The 18,971-nt window shown below is 46.1% G+C and overlaps 2 protein-coding genes across 2 annotated transcripts in view; one reads left to right on the top strand and one right to left on the bottom strand.

Moving 5' to 3' along the window:
• Itpr3 (inositol 1,4,5-trisphosphate receptor type 3) overlaps positions 1-2,167 on the top strand; it is a 64,380-nt gene extending 62,213 nt beyond the window's left edge. Inside the window, exon 58 of the mRNA XM_020164149.2 lies at positions 214-2,167. Coding sequence (XP_020019738.2) covers positions 214-282 — 69 coding nt within the window. The 3' untranslated portion in view covers positions 283-2,167. The remainder of the gene's footprint in view (positions 1-213) is intronic.
• Positions 1,988-16,051, bottom strand: Uqcc2 (ubiquinol-cytochrome c reductase complex assembly factor 2). Its single transcript, XM_020164148.2, has 4 exons — positions 15,876-16,051; positions 6,412-6,486; positions 5,551-5,620; positions 1,988-2,166 (listed from the first exon to the last, which is right to left on the bottom strand). Exons 1-4 carry the CDS (start codon positions 16,011-16,013, stop codon positions 2,039-2,041), a joined length of 411 nt encoding a protein of 136 aa, XP_020019737.2. The 5' UTR covers positions 16,014-16,051; the 3' UTR covers positions 1,988-2,038.
• Between the last annotated feature and the right edge of the window lie 2,920 nt (positions 16,052-18,971).

The following is an 18,971-nucleotide window of genomic DNA, read 5'->3' as shown; positions in this document are numbered from 1 at the left end:
TGGGGGGTGGGGTGGCTGCCAAGCTGCGCCAAACCAGGGGGTCGATGTGCTAATTGAGAGTGTGGGTTTGAAGTTGACATTGCACAGCACCCTGAGGGGCTCTGGCTGTCACTTGTGCTGAACAGCAGCTGGGCCCATAAGGTGAAGGGGCAGCCCCCACTCAGTGCCACAGAGGGTGCGCTGGGTGGCCTGACCAGGCACCTTTTGGCCTAGATGACAGAGCAGCGGAAACGCAGGCAACGCCTGGGCTTTGTGGATGTCCAGAACTGCATGAGCCGCTGAGGAGAGCCATCGAAACCCCAGTAGGGGCTTTACCACTGGAGACTGTGACTGGGAACAATGCTGCCCTGTCCCTCTTCTGGTGTTGGGTGGCCTGGCCAGCCTGCCAGCCTCTCAAGGCCAGGTGCCCACCCAGCCTCCTGCTCCCACTCTGCTAGTCCCCCAGCTCCCCAGCCTAGGCTCTGATCAAGAGTGGAGCTTCAGAGCTGACAGTCCTGCCTAGAGCTCTTAAAAAAGAGACTCAGAGTCCCCTGGGACTCAGTTTACCACAATGCCTTAGAGGAAAGTAAGTCCTTGAGACCTTTGTCCTTCGAAGCAGTAACTGACATTCCTCTGTAGTCCTCTCAGGTGGTTAGGAGTGGGGTCACCTCTTTATCTCCAAGCACTACATTTTGGTTGCTGCCTACCTCTGGGGAGGTAGCAGTAATGCTGTTATTAGCAATGTTAGGCTTTGTTATTTAACTTATTCTGAGGGGCCATGTCCAGCCCTGTTGAGGCTGTGCAGCTCCCTCTGTGCCCCTGTATGTGCAGTGTGTGGACCTTACTGACCTGTTCAGGTGGCCTACTGATTCAAGGATGGACAGCCTTGCTCCTGGGACCTGCCTTCCCTGGGTTTCCTGGGAAAAATATATCCAGGGGACAAGGACTGAGTTGTGTGAGAGTGGCTGTTTTTTTGACTGTTTTTTTTCTCCTTTTGATGTAATGTTTTACAAATTATGTGTCCTGAAAACTAATATGGTAATTGCCTTAAATAAATTAATAGAAACCTATTCCACTAAACAGGCTTGTGTTTTCTGCATTTCCCAGAGGGCGGTGGGGCTAATTTGCACCACTGTTACCTGACAAATGACAAAGCATGAACCCTTCTCCATTGGCCTGGCCTCTCTGGGGGTCTCATGAGATGCTCTGAGTGGCACCTATCCTGACATGGTTCCCAACAGGAGTCCCTGCACAGAACTGTCTCGGTACAATGAGTTCCGATGCAACCTACTGTGTTTTATTCTGTACACTTCAAAACATCCTAAGGCCCTAGGACCCCACTCCCACTGTACCAGTGAGGGTGCTGCTGATGCTGCCCTACCCCTTCTCTTTGCTGTACCCAAGTAGGGAGCATGCACTAGTAAGAACCAAGGTTCTATAGAGTAGTGAGGTGACCATATGTCCCCAGCTAGTAGGGCCTCTATCGTGCAGCCTTCCACAGAACTTGCTCAGTGCTGAAGTCAACTACAACCTGAGGCCAAAGATTGACTAGAGCTCTGCTGTCTCTTAAGCCAACTGGGCATACGGAGTTTTGCACACGTTGAAGCAGAGGCTCGAGCTTTGTTCTTTGAGTCAGCGGGGATGAGGGCTGGGCAGTATTTCAGCACCCCTCAGTCTCCCTTTTGTGTTCTGTGGCAACAAGATGCTGTTTTGGGCATTCAGCACTGCTCCTGGCTTCCTCTAAGCTGTTCCTGTAACAGAGAGCCTGAGGCTATTACTGGGGCTGCAGAGCCTGCTGGCCAGGCAGAGGCTCCTGGGGCTATGCAGGAAGTACCTTGTGTAGGGCCCTAGTGGCCCCTTCTCAGGTTCAGAGGTTACAGGACCCTCATTTCCTCTGTTGGCCCACTGGTCCTGTGGATGCTCACGTCATCCCTGCTCAGGCCATAGTATTCCTAGAGTAGCAAGGGCTTCCTCTTGGGAGGGCAGATAAAAGTCCCAGATCATGGGGTCGGGGGAAGCCAGGCGGTTTTATTGACAACAGCAATATACAAGACTCCACTCAGGTACGAGGGCGAGACAAGACCCGGGCCCAGGCCTTATGCTTCTCCTCAGGCCCCCTGGGGGCAAACTTCTCCTGCAGCTTCTTCCACATGCCTTTATTCATTTCCTTAAACTCTTCCAAGGTATCTGTACAGGGAGACAGACAGACAGACTGACTGAAGTCTTAACACGTGACTGAACTTCAGTGGCCACAGGGCTTTCCCAACGTGAGCATGCTTCAACTTTCCACACTGTGCCCAGGGACAGGAAGTTACACCCAGCCCCTGAAAAGCAGGTCACATGGAATAACATGGACACACACTTTGTGGTAATGGAGCACACACCTGTTCCCTCCTCTTGCTTAGCATCCAAGCAAGCCATGCTTCTTGTTGCCCTGAGAGGGCAAAGAAATGGCACTGCGGTATAAGTGTGTGACCCATGACTTTAAAGCCAAACATGGCCCACTCCACACCAACCTCACTATCTCCACTTTTCACATATGGAAACTGAGGCAGAGGGAGGATAAGTAACTTCCTCAGGTCACACAGCTAGGAAGTGGTATGGTTTGACCCCGGTAGGCTGTAAGATGAGCAAGAACTGGGGGAGGAGGTGGACTTGGGCCTGAATCTGCCCATCACGTCTTCCCGCCTCAAGGCCCCAAGCCCCTCAAACAAATCACAACCCTCTAAGTGTTAGGTTCCTCATCTGTAAAATGAAGACTAACACTAACCTCAAAAGTTGTGAGAATTAAAGGAAACAACAGAGGCGACTTGTCTGGCACTCAATGAAAAGGTAGCCACTGTCAATGTAGGTGGCAAGGCTGCTGAGAGCTGGCGGGGTGCCTAAGAACACGCCCACCCACACCCACCCCACACCACAGCAGGGCTTCTTGGCTGCACATCACTGACATTTTGGGCCAGGTAATTTTTCTCACTGTAGAACATTTAGCAGCATCCAGGTCTCTTACTTACTAATGCCAGCAGCGCCCTGGCCTCACTAGTTTTGACAACTAAAAATGCCTTCAGACATGGCCACATGTCTCTGGGATGACAGAATGTCCCCCCAACAGAGAACCACTGGTCTGAAGTCTCCAGGGATAAGGTTCAGTTATACTATTTTTTTCTCTCTCTTTTTGTTCCCTTTATCTTTTTTGTGGTGCTGAACGTCAAACCCAGGGTCTTGTGCATGCTACCACTGAGCTATACCCCCTGTCCTTGGTTTTTTGAGACAATGTCTCTCTATATAGCTCAGGTTGGCCTCAAACTCATGATTCTCCTACCTCCACCTCTCAAGTGCTGGAATTATAGGCACGTACCACCTTACCCAGCCCTATGACACCTAATTTTACTGGTATTTATTTTTTAACACATTTTTTATTAGTATTTTACCTTATTTTAAATTTAGATATTCTCATAATATGTTTAGTATTCAGATCTTGAATTTTCATCTGTTAACAAAATTTCTGGAGAAGAAGAATAGCTTTTCTGAACAAAAGAGGTATTTCATGATTTATCAATGTTTATAGTTAGTGGGCCCTTGATTAGATTGGGACATACACTGTATTTCAGCCATAAGCACAGCCTCTGGCCCTGGGACTTATCCAGAAGTTCAGGTTCCTGTGTGGGGTACAGAGCAAGACAATGCAGGATCCCTGTGCACCTACATGGCACTTTCCAGGACCCCAAGTCAGGGTGGACTCACTTGCTTTTTTTCCTTTGCAGTACTGGGGTCTGAACTCAGGGCCTCAACCCTGAGCCACACTACCAGCCCATTTTTGTGATGAGCTTTTTTGAGATAGGATCTCTTGGACTATTTGCCCAGGCTGGCTTTGAATGGTGATCCTCCTAGTCTCTGCCTCTTGAGTAGCTAGGATTACAGACATGAGCCACTGGCAACCAGCTTGGACTCACTTGTAATGCAGACTGTGGCTACACTTGGGAGCTACCTGGCCCTCAGAGCCTCTTTCTAATGGTGCGGCATGTCTTTTCCTGCCCCATCAGAGAAACACTTGGTAAACTTACTTCACAGGGTTGCAACAAAAATATGAGGCTTGCTGTGAAAACAATTTATCAGCAAATTTCCTGGGGCTGAACTAACTGGAACAAGCTGCAGTGCTGGGCCACTGGTAGGGAGGGCATCCCCCAGGATTCTGTGCTGCCTACTGCCCTTGCTCACAGAAGCTTCCCTGATAGTTAACAAAAGGGTAGAGGCAGAGCCTCTGAAACTTACTTCCAGTCTCACTTCAAGCTCAAACTTTGCTCAAACTCGGCAGGTGGTGATTGAGAGGATAGTAGCTTGAGACCAGCTCATGAAAAAGTTCCTGACACCCCCAAACTCAATCAAGAAGCTGGGCATGATGTCATACATCTGTTACCCCAGCTGTGTGGGAAGTGTAAATAGGATTATGGTCTAGGCCATCCCAGGCATAAACATGAGACCCTATTAGAAAAATAACTAAAGCAAAAAGGGTCAAGTGGTAGAGTGCCTGCCTAGCACAGGCAAGGCCCTCAGTTCAAACCCTAGGACCACCAAACAAAACAAGTACAAAAAACAACTTTGCTCAAACTCTTTGGGGCCCTCACAATGTCACTGTCATCAGTGCTGGTAATTACATGGACCCATGGAGTAGAAGAAAATTTTTACAATAGGAAAAAAAAAAAATGCCCACAAAGTGATTCTACTTGGCCAATGCCTTTTCACCTCAGCTTTCCTGAGAATTAACACGCAACAGAAGGTGGCACCACCAAGTTTAATCTGTTCAGAAGGGTAAGAGTTTTTTAGAAAGTCAAATCCCCAAAACTTAGTTGCCGAAGGCTGCCAAAAGAAAAGGAAAGAGAAATTTCTAGAGTACTAGACAGCAAATATTTCAAGGTCATGCCCTCTCAGAAAAAGCCTATTTTTGTATACAATATCCTTGGCAATAAAAATAGTAATTTTCCAGTACTTGCCTACTTTGATCCTGGCTTTCCTGCCACCTCCGCTTTCAGTGACAATGAGATGGGGAAGTAAGGAGGGGCTGGATGGGTAGGGGGTTTCCTTTCTTCTTATCTAGGATTTAACGATGACTCCAAAACATACCTAGTTAGACCTGTATCTAACCCATAGGCCATGTCCTTTGGGTCAGATAACTCATAGGCGGATATCCCCATACTCATTTATTGAATGGTTTTTGTTTTAATTAAAACCCTTATTGTTTATAAAGCCCCCTCAGGACTATAAAAATAAAATTATTTTCCTTCCATCTTGATTTCAACGACTTCCATTTGGCAAATATGTATTCCCCTGATCCCTGTTGCCCAGTCTTGAATTTAAAAGTACTAAAGATGGATTTTCTTTTCTAAATAATGCCTTTGACCTTCTCTACATTCTATAGTTCAAAAGCATGAACCCTGTAGCTTCGGAATTTTCTTTCAGCTATTCCACAAGGCTTTCCATCTTGCAGAACTGTCTTATTAGATAATTCCCCTTGGCCTCTCAAACTCAAAGCATCATTTGCAAACCAACCAGAAAAAGCAGCTGTGCTTTCAATACCTGTAGACAGGATCAGCTTATACTCTTCCACAGACAGGCCACTGAAGCTGGTGTCTCTGGGACGAGGGTACTGGCACAGGGGCAGGAGAAAAAGAAGAGGGCATTAGTTCTGCAGCACACCAGTCTTGTTCTACCACAGTTCATCTGGGCTCCGAGCATCAGAGGTCAGGCCTGGAAAGAAGAGTGGCGCCACCTGGAGGTCACAATGAGGCCCTGCAAGAACCAGGACCATGGAGTAGACAGCTCTAACTCTAAGATATGCACAAATCCTCTGGAAAGGGCTGGTTCAGAAGTGGGCCTGGCAACTCTGCCTTCCTAACTGGCTCCCAAACGAAGCTCACACTGCTGCTCAAGGACCACATTCTGAGTAGAGGATTTAGAAGGAATCACTTTTGCATGCAGGCTTTCCATTTGGCCCTATTTGAGAAGTCACCGAACACGTTTTTCAAGTCTGGGAAAAACTACACTAAGTGGAATTTGACAGTAATCATGTCAAGGCTGAGGAGAAGTACAGGTTTGTCTGATGGAACTTTCCAGTAATCCCATCTTTATCACAGTATAAAGTGTCAGTTCTATGAGAGTGAACAGGAAAATATGTATTAAGATCCAGTGGTGCCAGAACTACCAGGAGCACACACTGGCATACAAAACATGGCTTTTATTCATAATTTTAAATAGCTTTTATTTAGGTGACCTACAAGCTTCTGCCAGGCACCATGGTTGGCTTGGTTGAAATTGCTGGTTACATCTCAAAGTAGAAAACTCACAATTCTTTATTAAACACTGTATAATCAGAGTTTCACTCATTGTTACTGGTCCTACCATCAGGGGCTGGGATAGAAAAGAATGCAGCCCACTCACCTTGTGTTTGTAGTAGTTTGAATGGAGTCGTGCTAAGCTCTCATACATCTGGTCACAGGCCTCTGGCTCTGCAATCTGAAAGACAAAGTGCCCCCACAGAAATGAGCAAGGGAGTCCTTCCCCACACTGTGTCTACCTTTGAGGGAGAGCCATGTGTAATAACGGCATTCACAGGAAGCTGCACTGGTGTCTCCACTCTGGGAGGTAAACCTGGCCTCCAGTCCTGCTGTGGGATGTCACCTTTTTAAATGAATAGCTCTACCTCATCAATTCCCAACCCGAAGAAAACCTGATCCATCCACAGAAACAACCATGCTGAGCATCTGTGGCTCAGGTGCATGAACCATGCCAGCTGCAGGTGGAAAGGGCACGCTAGGGGGAGTGTGGGCTCTAGGAATTCAGAGCAGAGCCCCCGTGAACTCGAATGGCCAGTGTACAGAAGGAGGAAGGAGAGAGCCTTCCCTCTAGAGGAATGCATGAGGCTACGTATGCTGCAGATGCCCAATCTGTCTGAGGGCTAGAGTGTACAAGTAAGAGGGCCTGGGCTAAGAGAAAGCCTTTTGAATTAAATGGTCAATTTGAAGTGTATTAAATACAGATTCTTTTATGAAAGCCCCTTTCTAATCCCAATCACTAGGACTTTCATCTGTGGTAGGTGTGGAGCTGCTGAATGTCTATAATAAGGAAAGAATGCAGAAGGCAGTGTTTCAGAAGAGGCAGGCAAACAGAGGACCAAGATGGAGACTCAGTCCACACACTGAGGCCCTTGTGGACAGAAAGGAGAAATACTAAGTTCTCTGGGTGCCCACCACAGCGGTGTGCTGGGAAATGTTGGGAATACAGGCCACATGTGGATAAGAAGTGTTTTTTTCCCCTTTCATACCTTCATAATCTTCTTCTGCTCTTGCTATTTTTCTGCTAAGATGCTGGAAAGACCCCAGAACAAAACTTTCTCTATTGTATTTTCCTTCACAATTCAAGTGATGGGCTTTTTCTGACTTACATCCTTTCTTGAAGAAGACAGAACATATAAATAAATCAAGAGTTAAGCGTTTTAATAAGGCAGCCCTGCTCTGCCTCTGTGTGCATGTCAAATGAGGTCTCCACTTTCAGCAAACGAAGCTGATGGCCCATGATTTCATTCCACCTGATCCACCCCTGCTCAGGCTGCTCACCATGAGAATGCCCAGGAAGCCACGTGAGGAGAGCCAGTGTCCTCTGAATAGTAATCAAAGGCACTATTGGAGTGTATGAAATGGAGGGAGAAGTGTGAGGCTAGTGTCTCCATGTGCAGCTCTCCCCAGGAAACATCAGTGGGACAGAGGTCAGCAGCCCATGCCTTGGAGAAGTGCATTTGACACATCACTTCTTCAGCAGGCACAGGCAACCAAGAGCCACCACAGAGATAAAGTAACAAAAAGAAAGATTAGAACTGGTATGATGGCTTAACGAGTATTATTTAGCTCATCAAAAGATAACTGCAGCTGGATGCCAGTGACTCACACCTGCAGCTCTAGCTACTTCAGAGGCTCAGAGGATTTTTTTTCTTGGTGATACTGGGGTTTGAAATCAGGGCCTCAAGATTACTAGGCAGGTGCTCTTACTGATTGAGCTACTCTGCCAGCCTGAGATCAGAAGGATCACAGTTCAAGGCTAGCCAGGTCAAACAGTTGGTGAGACCCCATCTTCAAAATAATCAGAGCAAAATGGACTGGAGGTGTGGCTCAAGTAGTAGAACACCTGTGTTGCAAGTATGAAGTCTTGAGTTCAAACCTCAGTCCCACCAAAAAAAAAAAAAAAGATAATTATACTTAATTTTCTGCTTGCTTTCTTCACACTTGTGCAGACTGTTCACTTACAAATCCAACAGACATTCATGGATAGCCTGTAAGTGTGGCCTGGGTATGAGTATGGGCCACTCAGTTGAGTGAGTGCCTCCAGAGCTGAGGGAGAATGGAGGTCAACTGCCCAGGAAGAATCCTGGCACCATTGCTCACCAGTTATGGGGATGTTTGGCAAGTCACTTGATCCCCCCAACTCTTAAAAAAATTGGCTCATTTGCTTTATCATCATCTATACACACTTAATTTTTCTTCTGATTTATTAGAGGAGCAAAAGGTCCTTTTACCCCATAATTTAGTGTGTATTTCCTGAGAATGAGGACAGTCTCTTGTGCCCACGGTTCAATGATCACATTCAGAACATCTAACATTGATGTAACACTATTATCTAATCTACTGTCCACATTCCAATTGTAGCCACCATCTCAGTACAGCCCTTACAGAACAGAGGACCACCTGCTGCATCTCCCTGTCGTGCACCTCAGTGTCCTTTAACCCAGGACAGTTCCTCGCCTGTCTTTGTCTTTCATGCATTGCCATTTTTAAGGCATACTGGCCAACTTAACCTTTCTTTTAAAAGAATAGATAATAATAGCCCCTACTTCTGAGGGTGTTGTGAGGGTAAATGAGGTAATGCCTAAACTTCTCCAAATTCTGGCCTGGAACATTGGAGAAAGGGATTAGAGCTTGTTACGATTATTAGTGGCAGGCAGCTGTAGTAGCAAACAAAGGCTCCGACCGCATAGACTGAAAAGGGGAAGTGCCAGGCGCTGGTGGCTCAAGCCTGTAATCCTAGCTACTCACAAGGCAGAGATCAGAACGGTCATAGTTTGAAGTCAGCCCGGGCAAATAGTTTGTGAGACCCTGTCTTGAAAAAATGCATCACAAAAAAGGGCTGGTAGAGTGGCTCAAGGTGTAGGCCTTGAGTTCAAACCCCAGAACCAAGGGAAAAAAAAAAAAAAGCCAAGGAGGAAGGAGGATGCTCCAGGCAAGGACCAGCTGAAGCACAGCCTAGGGAACACAGTCAGGAAGCAGTAAGCAGGCCAGAGTGGCTGGTGCATACTATAGGAGTGTGGCGCTGGACACTCCTACAGTATGAGACAGTGGGGAACTGGACCTGGCCTGTATGGCCCTTGGTGTCTACGAAGTGAATACCCGGTCTTCTTCTGGTGGGTACTCATATATACCTTCCTAACTTCCTAGGAGAGACATCCTATGCCAGTGCCTTGTTTCCCAGCACCTTTCTTGGCCTCCCAGCACTGCATCCTGATCAAACTTGCATTCTGACCAGTTCTGAACCTCAGAAGTTTCCCTAACAGAAGCTGCCCTGCTCCTACTCCAACTACTCCATTATCTCTTTACCACATCCCTGGGGGCCAAAGGGTGTTATCCTTCTTTCCCACCTCTGATGGGACAAGAGGGGTGCAGAGGGAGGAAGGGGGCTACTCTTGCAGAGCACCGCTCCTGGGAGAGCAAACTGCACAAGGCCAGAGTGCAGAAACACAGTGACACTCAATTCTTAAATATCCCTCTTTGTTAAAAGAATCTTTTAGCTGGGCCTGGTGGCATCTGGAAATCCCAGCATAGGGACGTTGAATTAGGAAGGCTGAGTTCAAAGACAGCCTGGGCTATATAGTGAGACTGTCTCAAAAAGATAAATGAACAAGCAAGTGAGAGAGAGAAGAGAAGGGAAGAGAAAAGAGATGAGATTGAGATTCTGATTCTAGATAGTTGACATAATGCTTGGAGCTCAGTTCTCACCTGGGAAAGAACCAAGCACTTACCAGTCCTAAAAATGACCTTGTCTAATTTCCCACTTGAGGTCAGAAGGTGTCTACAGGAAGCTCTAAAAGTAGTTCAGTGTAGATGATAGTAGTTTAAAATATACCAATTTCTAGCAAATTCTTACCGCCTAAGGAAAGAGAGCCAATTCTGGATTCCCAGTCACACCTAACCCAAGCTCAGCAATTAAAAAGTCTTGTTTACTATTTAAAAGGTTATCAATGGAGATACTTGGTTAATTCCAGAGTTTCAGCATATACCTACATCTTACACTTTATTCATAGATTCCAGCACATTTCTGAGTTTATAGTTTTTCTGATGAAATGCACTGTGCATTTTTAGGAAGTCTTATACACAGCCTTAAATTACCTGATTTTGCATTTACACCTAATGAGATTACAGACATTTTGGGACTAATAGCAGTGCTCGGTTTAAAAGAGGCAGCCGTAGGGACATTATGAAAAATTCAGCACTGCTCCCTAAGTGTGAATAAAATAGATGTTTAACTGACAAAGTGTCCTTTCTAGCTCTATTTTTGCTCCTTTTGCATTTCCCCTGCTCAGTCGTCAGTAAATTTCTCTTTACCATATTAAACTTTTATACATACAAATCTACATCAGTGCCGCAGGCACTGATTTCGATTTTCAAAATTGAATTTTGGGTGGTGACAGCAATTGGTACAGTGGCCCCTATTCTAGTCACACAAAGAGATGCATAAGCATTTTTGGGAATGGGTGCTGTAAATTGCATTGCTAATTAAGGTAGAGCTGGATTTGGTCCAGGAGGATCTATGAAAAGAGGTTTTCATGACTTGGTAATGAACTTCTGAAAAGAGTTCATTCTGTTACGGAGCTTACTCCTTCAACTCAATTGGATATCCATTTCTTGAGCACCTACTACAGAAAAAGTGCTCAGGTAGGGGACATAAAGGAGACCTTGCTTGGCTCTGGAGAAGATGGCAGTCAAGGTGAGGAGACAAGATACACATGCACTGAAAACCAATCATACCTCAGTATGGCAGAGCTGTGGAACAGCAGCAGTGAAGATGTGAGGTAGGAACTGTCTGTCACCAGGCTGACAGGGCAGGTGTGGCAGGAAGGATGGAGCGTCACTGCAGTGACAATGCACAGGGCAAGAGGAAGCCACAGTACCTAACTGTGGACCTTGGCACATGTGGCACAGGGATCAGAGTGACTGAAAGATGAAGCATGAGAAGGCTGGGGGCAAGGTATTTCAGGCAGGCAGGGCTCTTAAAATGGAATCCAGGGAGGGCTTCACCAGCCTAAGAAACCATCAACTTCTTGGCAAACTCTGTTTGAATTCTTGGTGTGCATGGTACAGCAGTTCAGTCATTAGAATCTCAAAGGTTAAGAACCCCATGTGCCAGTTTGGAGGCAAGGGCAACACTGCTGAGGATGGGTTTGTGCTGGGGTAGTGAGAGGCAAGGCAGGAAACACAGGCTTGAAGGCTCACAAAGTTGCCTCCTATTACCCGGAAAGCAGCAAACCAATTCCAAAGATCTTAGAGTAGGTAGTGACACCTGGAAGTGCTCAGTAACTCATCTCTGTAGGAGAGGCACCTGCTCCTTTAAACACAGACACATCAACACAGCTCTTGAGCTACTTTTTCACTCTCATTCCACTCTGAATTGGGAGGGGAAAAGATGGGCACGTCTGTATTTCCTCCTCCTAACTCCTATTTTGTAGGAGGCTCAAAATTATCACTAGAAACACCACATTCTATTCTTAGGCTACTCCTCAAAAACCTGGCTTCAGGGGTCCAAGAATGGCGTTAGCAACAGTGAGATGGTTTCACTGCAGCCAGCATGTGCCAAGCAACTCCCTGCCACACCAAGGTGCCAAAGACCCTGCTTCAAATGGATGACTCTAGATTTTTGAATTCTCCGTTGAGAAGGCAGAATTATAATTTACACTGTTAGAAATCCAAGAGAAAGTTTGACTTCTTTCAAACTGGGAGAATTTTTTAACCTTAGATATAATTATAATGGCTTGCTACGGTAGGCGGGTGGCAGGTGGGCCTACCCACTGGGTGGCATTTCCAGGTCCTTCCCAGAGCTGGCTCATGCTGGATAAATGGGACTGGTGTGCAGTCAAGATTGTTCAGGAAGCTTCTTATGTGCCTAATGAACTCAATTAGAAGAGTCTGCTGATTTCCCCATAGTTAAGTCAACAATCACCGTTGTTTTGCCACCTTCCCCCATGTTGTGATTCTTTTATGAAGCTCCCAGTGCTGCAGGGACACATGTTCTTTTAAGGAAACTTATTCAAAGGGGGCAAGACCCACAAACATGAACTTAAAAAAACTGCACAATAGGACATAAGGTGTGAGAGGTGTTACATGTGTTCCTGCTCCCCTCTGTCACTACCCTCCTGGTGGGTTTAGGGTGGGTCATGAGACTCCCCAAAGGGTAATTTGAGGTGGAATAAATGGACGCAGTGGTTTTTATGTTCTGGGTTGGAGCCTGAGTTATTAATTTCCTTCTAGTGGGCTTGGCTTTTCTGCACTGGTATTGCACTAGAGACCATCTTTCTTCCTATCTGCACTGGGGAATTATTGGTTGGGGCAAAGAAAAACAGGTGGGTAAACACCATGTTTAATTCTTTGACCAAACTCTCTATGGTTCAAAAAGGTTTGAACAGGAAACAAGAAGAGAGTGGTATAATGCTCATGGAACAAGAGACAAAGCAACTGAGGCAGCTGAGTGAAGGCTAGCACCAAGGAAATAATCCCAGACCAGGGTCAGGATGGCTGGGTCTGTTTTCTACTTGTCTCTTACTACCAGGGGACCCCAAATAAGTTATTTTACTGTTTTGATTCAGTTTTCTCATTTGTAAAATGGGAATAGTAACAGCTACCTCCCTTGGCCACACTAAGGACAAAATTAAATGAGATTATGTATGAGTGTGCTATGCACCTTTCAGGATCCTTGTTAGGATGTAGGAAGTCAAGAGGCCCAGGGAAGGCCTACCTGCCTCTCAACAAGGTTGCTTTATCAGAGCTGTTTCCCCCTCCAGCCTGCTTCCTCACAAATGGTATAACCAAGGGGGTGGGGGCGCATACCAATCAGCCCACCAGGTCTCATCCCCACCTCCTGCTGCCAGTTTAATGAAGAGTCTACCAGCACCACCTTTCTTTCTCAAGGTCTTTATAAATGATCTGGGGGTGTCAGTGGGAGTGACTTACAGTGCAGTTTTCAATTCCAGCAAAGAGATGCTCCCTCCAAAAATTATCGCAAAGATTTACTAAGCCAGGGCTCAATTTCAGGTGACAGCAGGATGAGGGACTATGACAGTGGTCATGAGTAATGTGGCTGCTGCCATGTTTACTCTCCCCAAAATGCATCCATCAGCTGCAATGGAGCCATGACTTGCACCTGCAACTATGACTCAAGCTTGTGTGGGCCCTTGGCTGATCAGGAATGATCTCCCTAGGTGATGACAAAGGATGACAACTCCCAAAGAGAAAGCTGTATCCTCCCAGCTGGCTTTCTTACAAAAACAATCAAGGTGACTGTCACATTTCTGCCTCCCCAGGCATCTATCCTGATTGACCAACTCTAAGTTCTTTGGGAACAAGGACCAGGTGGTCTCCCTTTTCTGCACTCTCTGCAGCTCCCCAAACACAGTAAGTTTCAAATCACTTCCCACCACAGACCTAGAAATATTCCCTTCTCTCTCTTCACTATTTCTCTTCAGCTAGCTCTGCTACATCTGCAACTGTACTCAAGTGACTTTTATCTCATGAGCTATAACCAGTCACTATTTATCTATTCAGACATTTACTGAGGGTTTTTTTTTTTTTTTGCCAAGAACTACATTAGATAATCTGGATGGAGAGACATCACCTCTATTTTCAGGAAGCAGCCATTAAAAATAAGTAGGCAGCATAGCTCTAGACAGTCTATAGGGTTTGCACAGTTGGGACCAGATATAATTTTTACAAGATCTTTATAGTGTGGGCCAGTAGAAGACCACTATAAATGATGTGAGGAACCTGAGTGCAGAGTGACATCCCCTGACTCCAGAAGTCCTGGGCCATACACTCCATTCATGCTGACATCCAATCAGCAGGCTAGTTGTAAGGATGCCACTGGAGTGCTCTTGCTCCATTAAGTGGACTTGTCTGGGTCTGGTTTTAAGGCTAATCTGAAAACAAAAACAAGCCCTGTTTTGACAGACTGTGGCCAAGTTTTGCAAGTCACTGAGGCTGTGTGTGCTATGTAGCTCACTTTGTACCTCTGACCTCTTGCCTAAGCAAAAGGATCAAATAACCCCACTGCCTACTTGACATTTCCACTTGGAAGTCAATCCACTTGGCATCTCAAGTTCAGGAACAATTGTTCTTCATCTAATCTTTCCCATGTCAGTAAATGACACCCAGCTGCTGAGGGGAAAAAAAAAAATCTAGTTGCTATCCTTGGTTCCTCTATTTCCCTCTACCCCACATCCAAAATATCCACATCCTGTTGACCTGACTTGCACATTACATCTTGAATACAATTATTTCCATCTCCTGTGCTGCACCCTCACCTGAACCACCAGACTTGGTATCACAGTGGGCTTGTTTCTTCTTAACCTTTATAATCCATTCCACACACAGAACCTGAGTGACCTTTTAAAATTAGGTCAGATCAGTCCCCTGACTAAATATCCCCCATGGCTTCTTATTGGCTTTATGTAAGATCAACAACTAATCAGATCTTTTAAGACCCTATGGTACCTAGCTCCAGCCCTTCTTGGACCTCAAATCTCACTAAACTCCACCTCACTCATTCATTACTCTGCAGCCAATCTGGCTTTCTGTTCTCTAACATGCTAGTTTTAGATTTATTTATTTACTTGGTGGTACTGGGGTTTGAACTTAGGGCCTTGCATTTGCTAGGAAGGCGTGATACCATTTGAGCCACTCCACCAGCAGCACACCAGTTTTGATTTCCTCTGTTGTGACCAGAATGCTCTTCCTCCCAAGTGCACACTCTTGGCTCATCCTCTTTCTTTGGGTCTCATCTATGTAGCATATCCTCAGAAATGTCTGACTAATAGAACTAATGTTACCTTTAATCATGCTACCCTATTTTTATATCCATCACAGTACTTATCTGAACTATTTTATGTATAGACATGTATTGTTCACTGTTTCCTAAACTAGAACGTAAAGCCAAATGGGCAGGAACTCACCTAATTCATTGCTGTCTCCCTAGCACCTAACATAGCTCCTGGCATATGGTAGGTGCTCAATGAATATATGCTATCTGAAAAAGGAAATTTTAGAGAGTGAGGCCTATTACTCACACACAGGAGACTGAGGGGAGGACCCAACTGTAACGCACTGGTTTACAGGGGCCCAAGAAGAACACGAAGGCTCAGTGGGGGCCCTGCTGAAGTTCTTGGGGATCAGTTCGGTCAACATACACCACGCTACAAAGTAATAGCACCACGTTATGGGAGCAATAAGCTTCTGGTTGTCATTACCTGCGACAGATGCTGTGGGTTTCAACCCTGCCAGCACCTTGAATTACATGGAGAGCTTCAAAACATACTGAGGCCAAGGTCTCACCTCCCAGACATTATGATATTGATATGGGCATCTGAATTTTCAACAAGTTTCTTTGGGAATTCCAAGGTGCAGCCAAGTGAGAAAACTAAGCAGAAGGAGAGGGCGTCGCGCTCGGGCAGCTTCCGGGGGATGACGGGGTCCGCGCACACGTGCGGGCTGGAAGAGAAGGTCGCGCGTGCGCAGACCCGCCTCGAGCCCGCTCTTTGACCCCGTCCCTGCCTCGTCCTTTCCTCCCCTCCCCCCAACCGCCTCCTCGCCAGTCACCTGGGTGTTCTCTCCCTCCCGAAAGGCCTGTGCCACCCGCTGCCGCAGGTAAGCGCCCAAGTCCCGGCCCCGTTTGGTCTCGTCCACTGGCCATTCCTCACAGAGCTTAAGGAAACGCCGGTATCGGCTGGCCGCCATTTTGGGCCCCGCGTGCCCTGCCCCCGGGGGAGGAGTCGAATGGCTGGCGCTTGCGCAGTAAGGCTCGTTCGCTTCCCCAAGGGTGCATGCGCAGCTCCGCGGGCTGCCCGCGCTCTCCGGCAGGGGCGCTGCTGGCCTGTGCCTGCAAGCCCAGCGACTTCATTCTTGTCCTGGAACTCGCCCAGCCTCCAGGGGCAAGACAGACGAAGGATACTCTAGGGACAGCATTGCTTTTCTTTTTCAATGACAGCACGAGCTCGAGACTAGGAAACCCTCCTCCGGGATCTCTGCTATCTTGCATAAGCGAAACGTTTGCATGTAAATACAGGTTGTTATGGGATGAAGATGTGTTTGAACTTAACCACATAGCACACACACGTTGTCACAAGTCTCTCCCCCTCCCCCCACTGCCCCCGTAGCTGTCACTACCACTTGGAACTCTGCCGCAGCTCCTTCGTTGGCGCTTCTCAGCTATTGTCCCTTTCTCTCCAATCCCAAACCCCGTTAATATCACTGCTCTCCCCACGACCCGAAGCACGCGCTTTTTCTGGGAATGCACAGGTTTCCTAACTGAGCAGTGTCAGCTACGTTGCTTCAGTCTGGAATTCTTTTTCCAATTATTATTAAGATATTTTTATTGCGGTGAAATTCATGTAACATGTATTCCAGGCTTATGCTGCCCTGAAATTCATGATCCTGATTAAACCTCCCAAGTGCTGGGATTACAGGTGTGGACCATCATACCCGGTTTGTTTAAGGCATTTTAAAAGTACAATACAATAGTATGAAATATATTTGTAATGTTGTGCAACCATCACACCATCGATTTCCATAATTCTTTTTATCTTGTAAAACTGAACTGTATCCATTAAGCCATAATCTCCCTTTCTCTCTCCCTAGCCTCTGGCAGCCATCATTCTATTTTGTGTGTCTATGATTTTGACTCGCTATGTGCCACAATAAATGGAACCATTCAGTATTTATCTTCTAGTTACTGGATTATTTCATTTAGCACAATTTCTTCGAGGTTCATTTATGCTGTAGTATGTTAGAATTTCCTTCCTTTTTAAGACTGAATAATATTCCATTGTATGGATATACCATGTATTAGTTATCCATTCATTTGTTCACCTTCCGTGTTTTAGCTATCATGAATGATACTGCTGTGAGGATGAGTGTACAAATAGCTCTTTTTTGTAGTGAATTTGATAGTAAAGTTTATTAGGAAAGTAATACACTTTCATGAGACTGAAAGTGGGTCATGTCAGAAAGGGACATTGAGACTCTTTGAGTCCCTGCTTTTACTAACCCCGCCCCCCACCAAGTGCTGGGGTTTGAACTCATGGCCTACACCTTGAGCCACTCTATCAGCCCTTTTTGGTGATTTTTTTTTTTTTTTTGAGATAGGTTCTTATGAACTGTTTGCCCAGGCTGGCTTTGAATCTCAATCCTCCTGATCTCTGCCTCCTGAGTAGCTAGGATTACAGGCTTGAACCACTGGTGTCAGGCTCATTTTTAGTTTTTTGAGGAACCTCTGAATGGTGTTCCACAGTAGCTGCAGCATTTTGCATTGCCACTGCCGGGGCACAGCGTTCCAGTTTCTCCATGTCTTCACCAACAGTTTTTGTTATGTTCTGGCAGCCGTCCAAACCGTGTGTGGAGGTATCTCATTGTGGTTTTGATTTGCATTTCTCTAATGACTAGTGATGTTGGGCATGATTTCCTATTCTTTGGCGAAATGTCTTTTGGAGTCCTTTTTCCATTTTTAAGATGGATGTGTTGTTGTTACTGTTCTTGAGTTTTATGAGTTCTGGGTTTTAATCTCTTATCAGATATATGCTTTTCAAATGTTTTCTCCCATTAAGATTTGTTTTGCCAAGTCTTATTTTATACACATCTAGCTATATCACCAATGTGGACTAATTTTTCTTTTCAAAAGATTGCCCCACCTTCCAGCTTTTCCTTTAAAAATCCTCAGCCCCATTCTGCATCTTCACTGTCCTGCACTGAGCTATGGCTTACGTGTGCAGCACTTTGCTCCCTCTCACCTTGTCCTTCTTGCCCCACCGACTTTGTACAGGTGAATCCAGAGACTACTGCCTTCCAGGAGTTTTGAGTCTGGACAAGTACATGTAACTAAACATTGAGTTAAAGGGGGCAAGTCCTTTATCTACAGTATAGTCAGAGTCTGTAATAACTTTGGTTCCTCATATACAAGAGTGGTCCCATGAGATTATATTGCCCAGTGACGTGATGGGCATCTTAGTTTATACAAGTATACTCTGTGATGTTCACAAGATGAAATCATCTAATGATGCTTTTCTCATAATGTACCCCCATCATTAGCAGGACACGAATGTCTTAGTGCTAGGGAATTCAGAGAAAGAACTACTACCCTAGCTGTTCAGGAGAAAGTGGGGGAGGAAAATCAGAGCAGCTTCAAGAGCAGAAAGAGACAGGCCTGGGGTGGGAGTGGGAAAGAAGAAAAGGGAAGAGTTTAATTTGGAGGTTTTAGTAGGGAACAGCTGTGGGCTGCTCTGAAGCCATTAGGAGTGAAGACCAATGGAAGGAGACCCTGTGGGCCCCAGGTACGCAATGCTCCCCTGAGGTGAGTGAGTTCCTGGAGTGGAAAGGAGGTACTCAGGGGATTCCCTGATCACTCACCAGTTTCCCAGCCTAACATAGCTTCACCCCAGCTCTCTTCATAGTCAAAAGTTTTGTTGGCTGCCCTGAGACCCAAAGGGCAAGCATTAGTCTATTTACCATGGAGTCCCAGGCACCGAGGGCAGACAGTGCTGGGAGCCCTGAGGCCATGTAATTCTGCCTGAGGCCCCACCACAGCTGTGGCTTGGTAGAACATCTGGCTGGCTGACAGCTGTCTGTCCTGGAAGGCAGGAACCCAGGTCCCTGTATCTTAGGCAACAGGAAGAGTAAACTGAAGTGGCAGCAAAAAACTGA

This window comes from Castor canadensis, chromosome 8, assembly GCF_047511655.1.
Source record: "Castor canadensis chromosome 8, mCasCan1.hap1v2, whole genome shotgun sequence".
In the NCBI taxonomy this organism is placed as follows: domain Eukaryota; kingdom Metazoa; phylum Chordata; class Mammalia; order Rodentia; family Castoridae; genus Castor; species Castor canadensis.
Note: the sequence above shows the minus strand (reverse complement) of the source record. Positions and strands in the feature narration are given on the sequence as shown.

Coding starts and splice junctions, on each gene's coding strand:
- Uqcc2 (XM_020164148.2), bottom strand. CDS start 16,013: ATGGCGGCCAGCCGATACCGGCGTTTCCTTAAGCTCTGTGAGGAATGG. Junction 6,487..15,875: donor GGGAGGGAGAGAACACCCAG/GTGACTGGCGAG, acceptor TTTGTCTTTCAG/ATTGCAGAGCCAGAGGCCTG. Junction 5,621..6,411: donor CAAACTACTACAAACACAAG/GTGAGTGGGCTG, acceptor CCCCTGTGCCAG/TACCCTCGTCCCAGAGACAC.